General features: G+C 37.8%; 6 protein-coding genes across 7 annotated transcripts; 1 reads left to right on the plus strand and 5 right to left on the minus strand.

The window, feature by feature from the left end:
* Window positions 1–1200: 1200 nt before the first annotated feature.
* LOC106304039 (40S ribosomal protein S27-2) lies at window positions 1201–2069 on the minus strand. Its single transcript, XM_013740421.1, has 4 exons — window positions 1987–2069; window positions 1797–1898; window positions 1691–1719; window positions 1201–1460 (listed from the first exon to the last, which is right to left on the minus strand). Exons 1-4 carry the CDS (start codon window positions 1987–1989, stop codon window positions 1340–1342), a joined length of 255 nt encoding a protein of 84 aa, XP_013595875.1. The 5' UTR covers window positions 1990–2069; the 3' UTR covers window positions 1201–1339.
* A 212-nt stretch (window positions 2070–2281) lies between these two features.
* LOC106306927 lies at window positions 2282–5344 on the minus strand. Of its 2 annotated transcripts, XM_013743723.1 has the most exons (4): window positions 5068–5344; window positions 4609–4886; window positions 2767–4516; window positions 2282–2647 (listed from the first exon to the last, which is right to left on the minus strand). In XM_013743723.1, exons 1-4 carry the CDS (start codon window positions 5303–5305, stop codon window positions 2481–2483), a joined length of 2433 nt encoding a protein of 810 aa, XP_013599177.1. In that variant the 5' UTR covers window positions 5306–5344; the 3' UTR covers window positions 2282–2480. The 2 variants fall into 2 exon arrangements, with proteins under 2 accessions (XP_013599177.1, XP_013599178.1); XM_013743724.1 differs by having other exon boundaries at window positions 2416–4516.
* A 220-nt stretch (window positions 5345–5564) lies between these two features.
* On the minus strand, window positions 5565–8553 carry LOC106303710 (tRNA-dihydrouridine(20/20a) synthase). Its single transcript, XM_013740013.1, has 12 exons — window positions 8462–8553; window positions 7831–7892; window positions 7603–7729; window positions 7385–7512; window positions 7128–7300; window positions 6863–6980; window positions 6689–6770; window positions 6544–6605; window positions 6356–6428; window positions 6168–6251; window positions 5992–6072; window positions 5565–5909 (listed from the first exon to the last, which is right to left on the minus strand). The coding sequence occupies exons 2-12, from the start codon at window positions 7866–7868 to the stop codon at window positions 5724–5726; spliced, it is 1152 nt and encodes a 383-aa protein (XP_013595467.1). The 5' UTR covers window positions 7869–7892; window positions 8462–8553; the 3' UTR covers window positions 5565–5723.
* Window positions 8554–9811: 1258 nt separating this feature from the next.
* On the plus strand, window positions 9812–10889 carry LOC106304054 (ras-related protein RABA4c). The gene is made up of 2 exons (XM_013740435.1): window positions 9812–10172; window positions 10331–10889. Exons 1-2 carry the CDS (start codon window positions 9946–9948, stop codon window positions 10773–10775), a joined length of 672 nt encoding a protein of 223 aa, XP_013595889.1. The 5' UTR covers window positions 9812–9945; the 3' UTR covers window positions 10776–10889.
* A 293-nt stretch (window positions 10890–11182) lies between these two features.
* On the minus strand, window positions 11183–13370 carry LOC106306663. The gene is made up of 7 exons (XM_013743363.1): window positions 12953–13370; window positions 12619–12792; window positions 12454–12546; window positions 12294–12362; window positions 11923–12129; window positions 11693–11818; window positions 11183–11610 (listed from the first exon to the last, which is right to left on the minus strand). The coding sequence occupies exons 1-7, from the start codon at window positions 13205–13207 to the stop codon at window positions 11455–11457; spliced, it is 1080 nt and encodes a 359-aa protein (XP_013598817.1). The 5' UTR covers window positions 13208–13370; the 3' UTR covers window positions 11183–11454.
* A 222-nt stretch (window positions 13371–13592) lies between these two features.
* On the minus strand, window positions 13593–17314 carry LOC106306662 (chaperone protein DnaJ). The gene is made up of 17 exons (XM_013743361.1): window positions 17046–17314; window positions 16862–16955; window positions 16688–16762; window positions 16503–16594; window positions 16337–16420; window positions 16207–16245; window positions 15939–16094; window positions 15762–15849; window positions 15591–15655; window positions 15426–15500; window positions 15194–15266; window positions 14998–15089; window positions 14835–14906; window positions 14631–14687; window positions 14390–14438; window positions 14096–14162; window positions 13593–14001 (listed from the first exon to the last, which is right to left on the minus strand). Exons 1-17 carry the CDS (start codon window positions 17130–17132, stop codon window positions 13905–13907), a joined length of 1362 nt encoding a protein of 453 aa, XP_013598815.1. The 5' UTR covers window positions 17133–17314; the 3' UTR covers window positions 13593–13904.
* Window positions 17315–17684: the final 370 nt, after the last annotated feature.

The raw sequence follows: 17684 nt of genomic DNA on the forward strand, positions 1-17684 counted from the left end.
GAATCTGGTAGTTGTAATTTTCCTATGAATTTACGACGAAAATTAATTAGGTGGCAAAAAAAAACGTGTAACATCTACAAAGTTGGTGGATTCAAAATTTTCTCGGTAAATACACGTAAACTACTTCCTCGTAAATAACACGCAAAGTTTACGTCGTATTTACGAGGAAACAGTTTACGACGAAATAGTTTTTCCTCGTAAAATTACATCCACTTTACGACGAAACAGTTTTTCCTCGTAAAATACTCGTAAAATTACATCCACTTTACAACGAAACACTTTTGTCGTTACGTTACGAAGAAATAACACGTTAAATTTCCTCGTTAAGCATGTGTTTTCTTGTAGTGTTTTTTTTTTTGTCAACTTCTTTCTCTCTATGTAAAGATATTCTTTATCAACTTTTCTTAGAAACCAGAGACGAAAACAAAGAAGAGAGGTGGACACCTGCTGAATGCATGTGATGGTTTTGTATATTATTGGAAAAGTGTTTACGCACTTACTTGACTGGGTCTCACATTTCAAGGCGCCGCGAAATTCCTTGCTCATAATTTTTTTTTTTTTTTTGTTCACAGCTCGTAATATTTAAAGCTTTATAAGATTTTCCTTGCGCTAGATTTCTAGATATTTTAGACATTATACTCTGTCTTGTCGTTTATCAAACATTAGTTAAAGTGTGATTCCAAATTCAAACCTCACACTCAATAAAGATGTTTAGAGGAGATGTTTCCTTTTTCTTAGTTATCACCAAGGTATTTGCTTCGGTCAGCAGTTTGAATCTCGATGTCGTGAAGGTAAAAATATAATTTTAAGTGTTCCAGTCTTTCGGCTCAAAGGGATTAGGGTCAAAAGGCTCAATATCTCTTGGCACATTAAAAAAAAGCATTTAGATGCGTTACCACAGGGTCCAAAAAAGGCCTACGAGAACATTGTTAAACAGAAGCTGATCGAAGGGAGTTCAAATCGGAAATCACTAATCTGCCTGCGGACATAACAGCTTAACTTCTTAAAGGCAAGTATGCGAGTTTCTTCCAGCCATAGCAACATCACAGACATGCTTTGACATACGCCATTCAAAAGTGTTTTATAAAAAAAGTGATAAACTTCCTACACACTTAGTAATGGCTATTTATTAAATCCCATGACAAAACCAACATGCAATACAATGAACAAGAAACCAGACAAGTGAATTAGATTTTAAAGTGTAAAAGAAAGCATAGGATTAATAACTCAACTTGTAGTTTCATGTCTTCAAAATCTTACTCATAAGAAAATTAAAAAACGTCATAAGACAATAACAACAACTGAATATCACAGCAGCATTTTGGAAAAGATGATGATTTCACTTTTTCCTGAAAGAGCATCCCTCAGTGAGCCTGGCTTTACCACCGGTGGGCTGGCACAGAACAGTCTGACAGTTTCCACACACTACAACTGTTTGAGAGTGGCTGAACACAGTTGTTCTGCAATATTTAAAAAACAACACAAAGCAATGCGTTACTAAAGTGCAATCTTCTTCACATCACTGCTTATTTTCAAACGATGGAACAATCTTTCGTCAATTAAAAAAAAACATGTTTAATTCTTCCTACTATTACAATACTAAATCCATTTTCAACATTAAAATCAACAATCAACAACATTGTTTTATACTCTACAGAAGAATCAGTGAGGCGAATATAAGAAAACTTACATGTTGAAGCATCCCTGGCACTTGACGTCCTGCAAACATAAAATGGAAAATCAGATTTATTTGCATCGCATCAAATCTTGTCTTAGGGAGGGATAAAAAAAAGTACCATGAAGAAGGAGTTAGGAGATTGCACGAGACGCTTGAGCTTGTGCTTTCTCTTCTCCAGCTCAGCTGGAGGGTTGAGGAGATCGATGTCATTTTGGAGAACCTGAGAGAGCCACAGATCAAAAACAAAACTCAGAAATTCATGACGAACATAAGAGCAACAAAAGGAGAAACAAGCCACGAAACTCCACCATGGCTGCTTGTGGAAATGCGGCGAAGACGACTTGGTGAAACCCTAAACGGAGGATGCAGCCTACGATGCGGCTGCGTAGGGAAATTTTAAGGACCATTTATATGTCTGTTGTGTGACAAAACATTGGGCCCAATAGACCGAGCCCATTTAGATATTGCGTGGAGCTAAAGTTTTTACAAATTGGGTTTTCTTCCGACTTCTCCGGTTTTTATTTCGATAAGGATTGGTTTAGTTAGTTCAGTTTCGGTTCAATTTTCTAAGTTACGCAAAATCGACCAAGTGTAGACTGACCATGATTATGAGCTCCATGCTGCTTTTAGTATTAACTATGCTTCATTAAGATTTTTACAAAGATTGCAAAACAAAAAAAGAAGTTTCTACTTTCTAGTTCCAAAATCCAAAAGGATGATTCTTTTTTCAACATTCACAACCTACACTTGGTGTAAGATACTTAGCTTATGATGACTTTGATGCCGAATTCAAATTTTACTTTTATATCAGACTGGCTGTTGATATCTCAGCATTCAACTGCAGAAGCACCTCGTTCGTCGCATAGTGATCCATCTCCAGAGACGAAAGTGTATCTGTTGGTGGGCCTTTTAGTTCTTCATCTTCCACTGATACCAAGTTATCATCACCATAACCTCCGTTGTTGCAATCTACAACAACATTATTAAATCCTTCAACATTCACACCCTACACTTGGTGATAGATACTTAAGACTTTTATACCAAATTCAATTTTTCCTTTTATATCAGACTTGCGGTTGGTGTCTCACCATTCAACTGTAGATGCATCTCGTTCGTCTCATAGCAATCCAGCTCCAGAGACGAAAGTGTATCTGTTGGTGGGCCTTTTAGTTCTTCTTCATCTTCCACAGAGACCAAGTTATCATCACCAAAACCTTCCTTGTTGCAATCTACTACAACAGTCTTAAATTCTTCCGTGAAGAGTGCCTCAAAGAGACACTTGCTGTCTGAGACTTTTCTCTCTGAATTAAATTTCACATCCAGAACAGGAGCTAGGAAATCGACTGCAGAGGTATTAGGTTGAAAACCGAGAACACTCTTCAAAACATCATCCATTTCAGGCTCTTCTTTAGATTCTTTAGTAGTTACATTTGAACTCTCGAGCTCGTGAACCAAGGAATCGGGATTCCTGAACTCATAACTATGGTTCTCCCTCTCTGGGAAATGACCAGCTTCTGTGCTTGATGTCACTATATCTCCATCTAAACCATGGTTACTGACGCTAACCACTGTCTCAGCATCCGTATATCCCTCCACAGTATCATTCAGTGTTTCAGTAACTCCATTAATCATCTCCTGAGTAACTTCTTCAATACAAAGAGTTATTCCAGGCTCTTTCCGTGGAGAAGTTGGGCTCTCCGAGGCAGAAGATGTGTTTCCCAACACCTCTGCTGCAACTTGGCTTTTGTCTGGAAGGGAACCAGCCAGAGATTTCTCTTCCGTCTCCATGTCATCTCCATCTGAAAATTCAGGCGCTCTTACTACGAGGGCTTGGCTGTATTTCCGGTCCGTGATTGAAGTTGAAGACAATAATCCAGCAAGTGCAGATGCCAAAGCATCATTTATAGACACTGAACGTTTTGGATTCTCTTCAAAAGATCCATTCCCAAGCGAATGACTAACCTCCTCATTACTGATCTCAGATTCAGTAGAATGACCAACCTCCTCATTACTGTTCTTCGGCTGTACAACAGCATAGTCTTCACCATTGTCTATACTAGAGGAGTCAGGGACAGCTGTTTCAGCACAAGAGAGCAATTGTCGATTATCTGTGTTTTTGTTCAATCCATTCAACTGACCGGTTTCAGGAGGTTTATCTGTATCACTGCCCTGAGAGCCCGGGTTGGGTACCTTTGTTTCAACGAGCAATTCAGATTCAAATTTGCCTAGCTGTTCTAGCTTCTCCTCTACTAGCTGAAGCCTTGCATCAATACTACTGATAGGTTTCAACATCCGATCTTCGAAACTTGTCAAGATAGTTTCTAATCTGCTTACCTTGTTCACAAGCTGATGGAGGATAGTCTCCACATTACTGCAAGACATATCACGTTTGGTTTCTGCTTCAGGTACTCGTGTTGCATCAGCATGCTTTGCAAGAGTATTGGCTACAACTGGTAAGCCCACTTCTTTCTGATTAGCACTAATGAAATCGTTCTCCTGCTGAATTTCATTCACTATCCTATCTGATTCATTTGAATCTCCTAAACTTGCTGGATTCTTGAACTTGCTGGAAACTTGCCTATCATCTTCTTTTCTGACATCTTTTCCTCGTGACATCTGTAAAAGAGTGGGCATAAACATCGCCATAAGTGCACTACTGGATGAGTTTCCTGTTCCGCTTGCTTCTTCCTTGTCTGCCTCACTTGGATCAACAGGATCAGCAAATACATAAACTTCATCAACAAGCGCACATCTTTTATCCTGAAGCGAGAGAAGCCGGAGTGTAACAGAAACGCAAGGCTCTGCATCATCGATCTCTGCAGTAGCTTCAAACAGATCCTGAAAAGCATTTCCCCATTTAACACCAATTATCACTTAAAAGGACAAGGCAAGCAGACTAAGATCTCTATAGAGATACTAAAGCCTATTACCTGTTGTCCTAATTGTGGAACTGAAAGCAGATCTTTCTCACCACATTTCACTTCAACCCAATCATCCTTAACCGGTACCAGTCCATTCTCAGAAGCAGGTGACTCAATGAGAGGTGTGATCTTAAGCACTTCTTCATCTTCTGTCATTGCAACGCCACATCGAACTGTACAGAGGTATTCTCTATCATCCCGCTTCTTTTTGGTGTAATAGACTTCGTATACACGTGCAGTGCTTCGGATATAGACTTGCCTTAGTTCATGTTCTTGAGCAAACGTAACTGCAACCAAAATCACATTTTACGAAACCATAATCGATGCTAATTCTTCACCGATTTCATCATCATATAACATTTTCAGATCTAGTTCAAGCTAAGAAACTAGAGGTTTATAATCGCATCGGAATGTAACGATGAACAAAACTATCGGAAGTAAAAGTAAAGGGAGGATCAAGCACCGTACTGGTGATTTCACAGGGATCGCCGTTAGGAACCGGAGGGAGCAGAAGCAGGGGTGACTTGGCGGTATGATCGACGGCGGCGGGGTTGATTCCGTCGTCGGATTCGTGGTTTGCGGTGGTAGTCGAGAAGGATGACTCAAAGGAGACGGAGTCTGGGAGGGAACCGCCGGCGAAAGTCCAGTTCGTAGTGTAATTGATAGTGCCGTCGTAGTTGGTCGCATCCATCACCATTTCTCCCATTTCTCGCTCTGATTTGGGAAGGTTTTGGGTTGAAGGAAGATTTTGGATCCAAAACGAAGCGATCATCACCACTACATTCGATTATACGTTCGGTTTTCTTGGTTTAAACCGGTTAATTCGGTTTTCGACAATCTGCTCAATTATTCAATTTGGTTCGGTATTTATATTAAAAACCAGCAAATACCAGAAAAAATTATCAAATGATGAGTGTGTATCATTCATTGTATTGTACTCCTTCCCCGGAACGACAATTAAATCATTGAAACGGAAGGAGTAACTGATTCATAAGTTGAAAACATAGGTGGACAGAGCATTTGTTGAAAGGTGTGGCTTATAAATTGAGCAGCTTTCTCATGATTTAATGATCATATAGAGGTCCATTTTGAGTACAAATATATATATATAAAAAAAAGAATTGTCATTCCTCATCAAGAATAACAGGTCCTGCCAGCTCTTTGGGTGATTCTCTTTGGTAAGGTGGAGGCATCAAACGCCGTACGTCTGCAAAGAGATCTTCACGCCCAGGCACCTCTTTGACAACAGACGAATCCAGGACAAAGTCGGGTATTGCCGGCACCACTTCGTCCAAGAACGATTTCATTGTCTGCATGCGAACACAAGAGGTGAGTGAGTTAACAAGGTGGCAAGTTTATTTCTATAGCAAAAGTAACAGAGAAGTGACTAACGGTGCAATGCAATAGAGCAGCATCTGTTCTACGTTTCCACTGGCCATTTCCAATCTCTGAATGGAACAGATTGATCAATGGCTGCAAACAAAAAGGTTTTGCTTCAGTTATAACGCTTGTGTCATCGAATAGATAATATGATAACTTAAGAAATGGAGCCTTGGAAAGACCATTACCCTCACTATATCACGAAGATTTGGTCCGCGTTTTCCATATTTCCCGAGAACTGACTCCCCATAGACTTGATACTTTTCAAGAACCTAGAAATCATTTAGAGACAACAAAACACATCACATGTTTTAGATCAGATGTCAGTTAACATTGTAGGAGTGTCTATTTTCAGAAAATTAATATTCCTCAAAACCTGTCGCCTTGTAATCCCACTGCTTGGAGATCCATATATTAAAGTATCGACATGTCCCAAAATGTGCCAGGGACTGTTACATAGTCAGCATGGAGTTGAAAAAATAGTCAAAAGAGATAAAACAGAAACTAATCCTCATGTGATATTTAACACAAATGGAAAAGATACAAGAAAAGGCTTTAACATACTTGTAGAATGCGGCACGCCCAAGCATAACGCCATGAGCTCCAGACCTCAGTGCAGCATCTGCCTACAGGTCAATGGAAGAAGTAAACATTTGGCTTTAAGTAGCAACTTTGGAACCAAAGTAAAGATCCGTTTTCGAAACCTCACCTCAACCACAGAGTTTATGCCTCCATTTATTGTGAACTTCAAGTCTGGGAAATCACGTAATAGGGCAAAGAAATACTCGTATCTGCATTTGACAAGTACAAGTGCGGATGAAAAAAAATGTGAGACATATCTTCCAAATAGATAACCATAAGAGATACATAAGTCAGGTCTCACTTTAAGGGTGGGATTCGACGATTATCTGCTGGGCTAAGTCCAGACAATAACGCCTTTCGTGAATGTATGATGAAATGTTTAGTAGGAGATAGTGAAGAAACTATGTGAACGAAATCGCCTGAATACAAATAAATGAAATCGAAAAGGTTAAGCAAGTCAATCACATCCATAAGTGAACTCTCCAAGAGTTGTTATATACGTCATTGCTTAAAGACAAAACACGAGAGCATATAACTTGAAAAGATAGGTGTAAGGAAAAACTTACAAAGCTCATTATATGAATCGTGATCATCAACACCTATTCGACATTTAACAGTGACAGATGCATTGGTATTGGCAGCAATGACAGTCATGGCTTCACCAACAAACTTTGGGTTAAGCATATGAACAGCACCAAAACATCCTCGTCCACTTACTTTTGGGCTTGGACATCCACAGCTACAGAACAAACCAGCATGTCAGTAAAGGAAAGCACGGTTAAATGGGAATGGCACCAGTTCTTATAGAAACAGACACTCATACTTGAAATTAATTTCATCATAGCCGTATGCATTAGCAAGCTTGGTTGCTTTCGCCAAATTGTCCAAGTTTCTTCCACCAATTTGAAGAACGATGGGATGCTGGTCTGGAGAATACGCCAAAAAGCTGTCCTGAGCAGTACAAGAGTAAGCAAATAAATCAAACACTTCACAAACTCAAGATTTACTTTAAAAAAAAAGAAACCCTTATCCATTGAGTACCAGGTTGTCTTCTTGATAAACAATGGTTTCAGCTGCTAACATTTCCGTGTAGAGCCATGCGTGTTTTGAAATAAGACGTGCTAAGGTTCTGTAGTGATTGTCAGTCCATCCCATCATCGGGGCAATACTGGATGTAAATAACAGAAAGAGAGTGAAGTTTAAGATCATTCGCTGCAGATGAACATAACTGATGAAAAAAGAGAAAAACTGAAACCCTTAGCTACATACCTGAACAGAGGAGGACGGTAAGCGTCTGAAACTGTCATGGTTTCTTACCAACTGATAATCAACTATACAAAGAATGTATACATTAGCTTCAAGGCAAAGAATGAGTGTTTTTGGTACCATAACAGTAAGACACAACACAAGATTCTGAAACAACAGTTGCCTTGAATCTCTTAATCACATGCTACTTCTTCAACATTTATGAACTTTCAGATAGGTCAGATCAAATAGCAATTTGTATCATTAATTCATTACATTACATAGATCAAGATAACGTTTCAAGTTGATCTTAGCTCAAACTAATCACAAAGCTGAATATCTTCCCTTATACATCCTACTGTTCAAACAAGTAGAAACTAAGCTAACAAAGCATCAATCTCAGACCTAAATAAACCAAATTGTGAATCTAAGCTTTTTTTCAATGCTTTAAAGGCCAGGCAATCTCCAAGAGAAAACCAAATCACACAAGTAAATCGAGTAACATAAATAGATACTACAGCAGGAGAGAAACCACAGATTTCACCATGAATTAAGCTCAGATTTTAGCGGTAATTCTAATGAGAGGCGATAAGTATATAAGAAAGAAGACGAAGACTATCTTCTGTAGCAGAGAAAGCATCAAAGAGAGACTCACGGTGGTAGAGACGACGAATACGAGTGGGGGAGAATAACACAGGGAGAGGGTGAAATTGTATTGCCGTCGCAATTGTTCGGTTACGGTTCCTTAGGTTTGTTGTTAATTTGTTATCCGATGCTCTTAAAACCAGACCGAAATACGAACCGGTAACTCTTTTTCTGTATCAGGGATCGGTTCGTTCCGGTCCGACTGTGCTCACAATGCTTGTAATCAAGGTCCAGAATGTTTAAGGTCCAATAAAAGATGAGGGCTCTAAAAACACTAATCAAAATTAAATTTATAATATCTTGAAAACTAATGGAAATGTTATTTAAAATTAACATTTGCATTTTTATATACAGATATTATTTATGAAAAATTGATCTAAATTTTTTTCATTTAGTTAATTATTATTATTATTATTATTTTATTGTTCAAATTAAAATAAATCAAACAATATCTTTATTATGTTTTTAAAAGAGAAAAAGACAAAAATAGCAATAAATCAAGTTTATGTTCCCAAACTAGCACTCAAGGTCAAAAGTCACAAAAATAACATTTAATGTTTTATCAAAAGTCACAAACTTAGGGTTTAGAATTAAAGGGTGGGGTTTAGGATTTACGGTTTAGGGTTTAGGGTTTAGAGTTTAGGGTTTAGGGTTTATAGTTTAGGGTTTAGGGTTGAGAAATGAAGTTTTGGGGATAAGATTTCAAATTTTGAAAAAATTTCAAAGGATAAACTTAGAAAAGTGCTATTTTTGTCATTTTAGTTTTTGATTGCTATTTTTGTGATATAAACTTAGAAATGTGATATTTTGGAGATTTGCCCTTTTTAAAATAGATTTATAATTTTACCTTTCTCTACAATAATAGTGAAAACAGGCCCTTACTGTTTTAAAAATCAGAGGTTGTATTCATTTTTTTTGTCGTGGTTGTATTCATTTATTTCCTATAAATCGGCCCAAAACTGTGCTTGGTAACCAATGTCACAGTTTTTTATAAACTTTTATATTGATAAATTTTGTTTGGTCAAAGTAAAATGTTATCTTTGTTGTTATCAAAACCAATATGATCGATCCAAACTTGTTAGAAAATAATAGTATTTGAATTTTCAGTTCTATATGAGGCAACAAATTTTTTGTTTGGGTCAAATCTGAGGCAACAAACTTGTTGAATGATGAATAATTGGTACATTTATTTTCTAAATGGCAGTGGCCACCCCTAAATTACCAAATTTCCGTGATATATAATAAAGTAAAATTTTAAAATAAAGCGAAAAAGGCACAAGTGGGGACCCACTTGGTTGACGTTCCTCCTCGTTTCTTCCCTTCACGTCTACCGATGCTCGAAACCCACTTTTCTTTTTTTTCCCGGTCATTCATTCTCTCTAACGTGCTGACCCAAATCAGATCTCGACTCTCTATTCATCATCATCGACTCTAAGTTATTCATTCGATCGCCTCTTTGAGCTACGTAAATTCTCTGAGTTTTGGTAGAGAAGGATGTCTAATCTTCATACCAATTTCAATCAAAAGATAGATTATGTGTTCAAAGTAGTCTTGATTGGCGACTCTGCCGTTGGCAAATCTCAGCTTCTCGCTAGATTCTCTAGAAACGAGTTCAGCATCGAGTCCAAAGCAACGATCGGTGTCGAGTTTCAGACAAGAACACTTACCATCGATAGTAAAACTGTCAAAGCTCAGATATGGGACACTGCTGGTCAAGAACGGTACCTTCACTTTACCTTTTGTTATAAAAAATATGATTTTTATCCATTGATGCTTGTTACTTGTCAGAGAATCTATAAACACTTTCGTTTAACGTTTTTGTGGAGTTTTAAGGTTTCTATGAACATTACCTTTCCAATTTTTTTTTTATTTTTTCTAGGTACCGAGCGGTGACGAGTGCATACTACAGAGGTGCAGTAGGTGCAATGCTTGTATACGACATAACAAAACGACAGTCGTTTGATCATGTCGCGAGGTGGTTAGAAGAATTGAGAGGGCACGCAGACAAAAACATTGTGATCATGCTTGTAGGGAACAAAACTGATCTCGGCACACTTCGAGCTGTACCAACCGAGGATGCGAAGGAGTTTGCTCAAAGAGAAAACCTCTTCTTCATGGAGACATCAGCTCTGGATTCCATCAATGTTGAGCCGTCTTTTCTCACGGTTCTGACTGAGATCTACAGGATAGTGAGCAAAAAGAATCTTGTTGCTAATGAGGAAGGAGAATCTGGTGGTGACTCTTCACTCCTGCAAGGAACTAAGATTGTTGTTCCTGGTGAAGAGGCTGAAGCTAAGGGAAAGGGATGTTGTGGAACATCGTAGAATCATTTTGTCTTTCTTTTGTGATTTTATTACCTCCTCTGTTTTGACTGCATAATAATGTGTCTACTTTGTATCTAAGCTGTTGATGATAGAGTTGGAAGAGTTAAAACATTATATACTCAACTGAGTGATTCAGTTAAACATACAAGTTGTTTGATTATGATGGTTGAAGCTACCCCTTGTTAGCTTGTCATATAGATACGGGCATGCAATGTTCTAAAAATCGGTTCAGGCGTAAGCCCTGCAAATCGTAAAAATCGATTTAAATTTGTTAAACTACACAATAAAGTTAATACAAATCTACAAATTTATTTAATTTTTTTTGTTTGTATATCTAATTTTTATAATTCATCAAAACAATTTTATAATTAAACTGAAAAACTAAGATATCTTATATATATATAATATAAAATAAACCAATAAATGGTGACATGGTTTAACAAATTGTGATATCATGTGTTACATTTGACTTGGAGATTTGGTTAAATTTGACTTGGAGATTTGGTTTTAACATATATAACTAAAATGCAAATAGATAAAAACATTTGAAACGTTTAGATTAAGCAAATATAAAGTCCCACATTCGACCCAGTTTTTGAGTTATCAAGATCAGCTGCTTCAATAGAAGCAGAGGTCTCAGACCTTCCAATGCAACTGGTTTGTGTCTGAACAGCAAAAGTTATGAAGATGACTCCTTTCCTTTTAGATTGATAACAGAGAGCTCTTGTTCAACATGCTCTCCTGCGGGTATCGCTGGATAGTTACTTGCCAGTGATGATTCCGCGAAACGCCCCAAAGGTTTCAGCTCGGCATCTGAGGCAATGTGGGCAAACAACTGCAAGACATGCAGAAACAAATCTTCCAGATAAGCCAAAGGGTCAGGAAAACTTAAAAGGACACTGGTTAAGAAGACTTACAGTGGAGGAAACTCTCCATAGGCTTCGGTTCTGTTCTTTTGCTAATTTGATTGCATCCTTAGTCTTGCTCGTGACAACTACTTCATGCATTCCGGCAATGCATTCTCCAGCAGTCAACCACTCTATCTGCACACATGAGTACCAAAATTTTAGCTTAATGTAGCGACACCTCAAAGAATTCAAGACTCTACTCAATATCAAGTAAAGAACATGCAGTAACATCTCCATACCTGCTTTCCAGTTTGAATCAAGAGACAGCCTACGGGAACTTTAACAGCAACCTTTTCACCATTCCTTAACCAAATATACAGACCAGGGAACCTACTTCTTCCATGAATCGTTAGGAAGTTGAGGTCATAGTGATATCCTGCAAAGATCGTGCCCTCCTCGTTGTAACAGCTAAGATCACTTCCCGTTGGAGCAAGAAGATGAGGACCCTGAGACTCACAACAATAATACTCTTCCAAGTTAATTAAATAAAAATCCATCCATAATCCAAATTTCCACTTTAACCATTCATCCAATACTTAAACTAAATGAAAGTCTGTGTTCTGAACAAAAAAATTTCCTTTTATTTTCACAAAAATGCTGAAGAACTGACCTGCTTCATGAGGGATGTAAATGCATCCTTAGGCAAACCAAACCCAATTGCTGCCATTTCAGCAACAACCTTGAACAATTTTTAATTAAAAACATCACTTCACGAGCATTAAAGCTAAACAAGCATCAGATGCAAACAAACACTAAAGGCAATGCCTAACCTCCACAGCTGAGATCATCTTATAACCCCATGAGTCCATTACTTCTTTCCATTCTGGAAAACCTTCCGGTATCACAGGTTCAGAGTTGAGCTCCTAAAACATAAGCCAATTCTAATAATCAACCACAATTAATTATATACAAACATATAATAGTCTTAAACATACCTTAAAGCGTGTGTTAGAAGGGCGAGGACCTACTCTCCACATGTACCTCCACTTGTGATCCGGTCCCTTAGGAATGTGTGGTTTACACTCATTACGCATCGTCTTGAATTTCTCTTGCATCTCTTCATCAACCAAGCTTCTCGGAACCTCAACTCCTTCCGGCGTCACACCAACCTATTCAATTAAAAGGTGTAGACTTTTTAACAAAAATCGAATCAAATCGTGAATTTTTATAAAAATTAGCTTTCGTTCAGACAAGACAGCACAACATGACAGTGGTTTTGTTGTAATAAAAAAGATTGTCGGTTAGAAAGTGAAGATCTAGAGGAGGAACCTGATAGTGAAGATTAGGTCTCTCTTGCAACCGCTTGAACTCATCGGGCTTCGAGAAGTACGTCTCCATCATATCGATGAATCGGTCGTTGTCTTCGGCGCTGCATCTCGGATCTTTGACAAGCAGAGCTCCGGTTTCCTTCAGGATCCGGCTCACCTCTCGGCACGAGTCGAGGAGATCGGTTCCCAGTTGAGGATCCGATTCGCTGTTGGAGGATTGTAGGTAACGAGACAGATCTACGACTGGTAACTCCATTACGACAAAAGCGAGGAAGGATGAAGAAGAGAAGTAACCTTTTTTATTTATTTATTGCTTAGTATTATGATATGGCGGGAGATGGGAGTAGTAGATTTGGTGTCTGTATTTGACGCTCCATGTTCATTGTATGCTTTGTATTCAGAGAATCTTTTTTTTGACTTTTAGAAAGTGATGATGAAATCGTTTTTATACACACTTCTATAAATTTAAAATTGCAATTTATATACTTTATTAATCACTGTTAATCAGATAATAGATGTTAATTTGTTCACGAGGTTACCGAAAACAACACATTTTGATTTCAGTTAAAGGTGTGATTATGTGACATCCCACATTATAAAATCAATTTATACAATTTCTCTTTCGTCAAGTTAGAGAACACTTTACAAAAGATGTTCACTGCAATACGATTAAGAAAAGCATGTCTACATGGAGAGAACCAAAACATGAAACGTAATCTATATAAACCATGAAACGTTGACAAGCAAAAACAGGCAATAACAACACGTTTCTCCTTCTTCTTCTTTTTATCTTGTAGCATTTGAGAATTAGTTAAAACTAAGGAGTAGGAAAACAAATACTTTCACTAATCCTAACGAAACTGATATTTCGATTAAGAAGAAGACGATTTCAAGGTTTTTGATGATACTGCTGCCATTATGAATAGTTTTCAGCTATAGCATTTTGTAGTTTGTCACTGGGAAGATCCAGAAGCAGTGCGCTTCTCATATTCACCTTGTTCTTCTTTAACGAATTCCTCAAGCAGTTCACGCTGTCTCTGCGTTATATTCCTGCAATAGAACATATAAACAAAACATAAGCGATTACCATGTGTTACTTTCCTGAAAGTTACACAGTTTACTTGGGGCTTTTTATGGGACTTACGCTGGGATGCTGACGTTGAAATGCACATACTGATCCCCAAATCTAGTTGACTTTCTTGCTCTAATACCTGTTTGTATCGTAAACAAAAGGATGGAGTCTGATAAGTAAACACACAAGAATATACTCAACACTTGGTTTTCTCAATCTCTCCCAACTTCCAAATCGATTTGAGAAACTGTTTTTCTCCCGGTCTTGCACTCACTAAAATAGCTCAAGATCATACTCAAAAAATGCTTTTATGTTTTCAAGTATACTATAACTGAACTTATCTACACAAACAAACAAAAAGCTCACCTTTATTCCTTAGCACTACTTTCTGACCAGGTTGTGTTCCAGGACGGACCTGCAAAGAATGAGTTTCTAAGTTAGACTGCTGGATATGTAATTGACTAGCAAACAAAAATATGACCCTCTTTTCCAAAGAATAAGATTCTCTAGAGTTCTACATCTCGCTGGCCACTGCTATCTAACGTTTTAGAAATTGTTCGCTTAGCCAGCAAGCGAAATTTAAGAACTGTAAAAAGTAGTTGGAAACCTTCATGACAACATCACCGGTAAGTGTTGGAACTTGGATGGTTCCTCCAAGAATGGCCTGACAAAAGAATGAAGAATACATTTGGTTATTAGGAATAAAACAAAAAAATGGTAAAAGAGCTCACAGATACTGCACTAGAAGTTAGAAACAAATCCTGAAGGCTAAAGCGCCTACGAACTATTAGAGACAGGATCGACATTTCACCTGAGTAACACTGAGAACCGAATTCACATGAATATCTGATCCTTCTCTGCGGAACACTGGATCTTCACGAACCTGGAAGGTAAAATACAGCCAAGATACTGAGAACGCAATGACATTATTAACATGATTTTCCATTAGAAAATTGACCTCAGTAAAAAGTCACCTTGAAAATAACATAAAGATCTCCAGGTTGGTCACCTTCAGGATCAGCCCCACCCGCCCTTCCCACCTTTATTGTGTCGCTATTGTCAACCCCTGCAAGATTTAAAAAGATGTGTAACAATAGAGGAGCTCGAAGGGATCTAGACGACACATTATTTTATTACCTATGGATATGCAAAAAAAAAACAAGAAATTACCTGGATCAATATTGACTTTCACTGACTTCTGTCCTGGAACCACTCTAGCCCCTCTACATGATTTGCAAATACTCTGGTAATAACCAAACAAACGAAACCTACTTAAAGACCAAACATTTGGGATGAATCTAGCAGAAGACTTTGTGTCTCCTCAGATATGTATATAGGAACACATACACAGGCAAACGCTATATATGATATAAAAAGTGCAATAATCAAATATATGACATACTGAGAACGTTTGACCCGCTCCACCACACTGCTGGCAAGTTCGTTGGATGCTTAATATACCCCTTCTCATTGTTGTCTGAAAAAACATAACCGTCTCACCTTAAAACCATTTGAAAAAATCATAATTACAGTGGTCAAACTAGAGTTTTGGTAACATGATACTGACCATCCCAGAGCCATCACAGGCTTTGCATCTTTCACGTTTGGTACCAGGAGGAACACCTTGTCCACCTTAAATGTGAGAGGAAGAAAAAAAACAAACAAACATTAACTTAAGATTGATACAATACCAACATATAGAGAGAGCATCTTTGATCGTAAGAATATATATACATACCACAAGTATTACAAGCCATGTCAGTTTGAAAAGTCACAGTTTTGGAGCATCCTTGAACAGCTTCCATGAAAGAAAGTTCAAGCAAAACCTTACAAGAGTATAGAAGGGGGAAAAAAAAATATTAATCGTGGAGCACAAAATTTATATTTAGAAGAAAAATAAGCAAAACCATAATACCTTGACATCTTGACCTCCGAAAGCTTGCTTGTTTCTGTTAAAGATCTGACCGAAGATATCAAATGGGTTATCAAACGGGTTAAACCCTTGACCGAAGCCTCCTCCATCATTTTGAAACCCACCACTAGCATTTTGCTCAAATGCTTCATGCCCAACCTGCAGCAGACATGGATCACATCTGTAATAGGTAAATCGAGGGAGGAGGAATGCAAGAACAATCCAAAGCTTGCAATAACGAAATCCAAGAAATATTATGAGGCCTATGTACCTGGTCATAAAGGTCACGCTTCTCCTTATCTTTCAAAATCTGATCCAAACAAAAACACAATTACCCTTAAGTATAAGATTATAATAGATCATAACAAACAGTTTCGTCCAAGATGTGGAGAAAAACTTACTTCATACGCTTTAGAGACCTCTTGGAACTTCTTCTCAGCTTCCGGGTCATCTTTATTCATATCAGGATGGAGTTTCTTAGCAAGCTGGAGAAAGTTGAAAAAACAATAGCATCAATCAAAGACAAACAAACTAAATAATGCAAACACTCAACCATATCGTCCATACCCCATAATAAGCCTTCTTGATTTCACCATCTGTGGCATTCTTGTTCACTCCAAGAAGTTCATAGTAGTCCTTAGCAGACATAGATGAAGAACCTTTAATTCAAAAACACGCAAACTTTACTGGTAAGAGATTTAATTATAAAAACAATCTACAAACTGTAAGAAACAATGAAGCTCCAATGCTACCTGTTCCATGAATAGACCTTGTTGAACCAAAATTAGAATTAAAACCTCCAAAGCTGATCCATCTCCGATCATGCCCTAACATTACATCAACATATTATGTTAAACCCCTCAGGCAAATACTCAATTTAGCTCATGAATCACACTTTCGTATATCGAATTATATAGCAAACTTACCAGATTTAGAAGCGTGATCTCCAAGAACTTTCGCAGGATTGGCAGAACCTGTATTCAATCTCCTATAACTCCCGACAGCTACTCCCCTGAGTTTCTGCAGGTTCACATAGAACACAACTCCAAATCAAGAGATAGAGAAGAGATATAACGAGGACGAAGGAGATAGTGAGAGATAAGCACCAACCTGATTGGCGAAATCTTGCACACGCGATGAGGAGAGACATCGACGAGCTAACAGGCGAATAACCTTTGCGCCATTGGTAGGGAGCATTTTTTTTCTCTCGATAGATATGTCTTCTGTCTGAATTCAAAGGAGATTTAATGAGTAGGGAGTGATAAGGGTCCAAATCATCAGACAGAGCAGCCAACTTTAAACCCTAGCAAAGCCCTGTTGTGATGATGCTTGTGAGAACTGTGTAGAAGACGCAGTTTCTGTTGTTTTGTTCGCCACACAATACCGGGTTTGACTTTTTCATATAACAACTCAACCTGATCCGACCCGCCTTTTATCACCCTTAAATGGGCGGGCCTATCGGCCCATCATAAAATAATCAAGTAGTCTTCTGTTGTTCGCTAGGGTTCCGGACACATTTATCCGAAACCAAAGAACCAAACCAAACCTAAAAATGATAAATTGATATTAGGTTCGGGACTGACATTAACAGATCTTATATTTTTAGAACCAAAAAATCAGAATCCAATCGAGAACAAAATGAATATTCGAATTCTATAATATAGTTTATATATATATAAATATTGTATATATTTAATTTTAAAACAATCAAATAATTTTAAAATATTATTTATATGAAATACCCAAAAA

The sequence above is a fragment of the Brassica oleracea genome, chromosome C7, assembly GCF_000695525.1.
Source record: "Brassica oleracea var. oleracea cultivar TO1000 chromosome C7, BOL, whole genome shotgun sequence".
Lineage (NCBI taxonomy): Eukaryota > Viridiplantae > Streptophyta > Magnoliopsida > Brassicales > Brassicaceae > Brassica > Brassica oleracea.

What these genes read in the sequence shown, in the direction of transcription:
- LOC106304039 (XM_013740421.1), bottom strand. An exon ending in CTCCTAACTCCTTCTTCATG is followed by an intron (nt 1,720 to 1,796) that starts GTACTTTTTTTT and finishes TTATGTTTGCAG; the next exon opens with GACGTCAAGTGCCAGGGATG. An exon ending in TGCCAGGGATGCTTCAACAT is followed by an intron (nt 1,461 to 1,690) that starts GTAAGTTTTCTT and finishes TAAATATTGCAG; the next exon opens with AACAACTGTGTTCAGCCACT.
- LOC106306927 (XM_013743723.1), bottom strand. Translation starts at nt 5,305, where the DNA reads ATGGGAGAAATGGTGATGGATGCGACCAACTACGACGGCACTATCAAT. An exon ending in CGATCCCTGTGAAATCACCA is followed by an intron (nt 4,887 to 5,067) that starts GTACGGTGCTTG and finishes TTTTGGTTGCAG; the next exon opens with TTACGTTTGCTCAAGAACAT. An exon ending in TTCCACAATTAGGACAACAG is followed by an intron (nt 4,517 to 4,608) that starts GTAATAGGCTTT and finishes AATGCTTTTCAG; the next exon opens with GATCTGTTTGAAGCTACTGC.
- LOC106303710 (XM_013740013.1), bottom strand. Translation starts at nt 7,868, where the DNA reads ATGACAGTTTCAGACGCTTACCGTCCTCCTCTGTTCAG. An exon ending in CGTCGAATCCCACCCTTAAA is followed by an intron (nt 6,771 to 6,862) that starts GTGAGACCTGAC and finishes TGTCAAATGCAG; the next exon opens with ATACGAGTATTTCTTTGCCC. An exon ending in ATCTTCGTGATATAGTGAGG is followed by an intron (nt 6,073 to 6,167) that starts GTAATGGTCTTT and finishes TTTTGTTTGCAG; the next exon opens with CCATTGATCAATCTGTTCCA.
- LOC106304054 (XM_013740435.1), top strand. Translation starts at nt 9,946, where the DNA reads ATGTCTAATCTTCATACCAATTTCAATCAAAAGATAGATTATGTGTTC. An exon ending in GACACTGCTGGTCAAGAACG is followed by an intron (nt 10,173 to 10,330) that starts GTACCTTCACTT and finishes TATTTTTTCTAG; the next exon opens with GTACCGAGCGGTGACGAGTG.
- LOC106306663 (XM_013743363.1), bottom strand. Translation starts at nt 13,207, where the DNA reads ATGGAGTTACCAGTCGTAGATCTGTCTCGTTACCTACAATCCTCCAAC. An exon ending in AGATGATCTCAGCTGTGGAG is followed by an intron (nt 12,363 to 12,453) that starts GTTAGGCATTGC and finishes AAATTGTTCAAG; the next exon opens with GTTGTTGCTGAAATGGCAGC. An exon ending in TGATTCAAACTGGAAAGCAG is followed by an intron (nt 11,819 to 11,922) that starts GTATGGAGATGT and finishes TCATGTGTGCAG; the next exon opens with ATAGAGTGGTTGACTGCTGG.
- LOC106306662 (XM_013743361.1), bottom strand. Translation starts at nt 17,132, where the DNA reads ATGCTCCCTACCAATGGCGCAAAGGTTATTCGCCTGTTAGCTCGTCGA. An exon ending in AAGGTCTATTCATGGAACAG is followed by an intron (nt 16,595 to 16,687) that starts GTAGCATTGGAG and finishes TTTGAATTAAAG; the next exon opens with GTTCTTCATCTATGTCTGCT. An exon ending in GAGCGGGTCAAACGTTCTCA is followed by an intron (nt 15,267 to 15,425) that starts GTATGTCATATA and finishes GGTTATTACCAG; the next exon opens with AGTATTTGCAAATCATGTAG.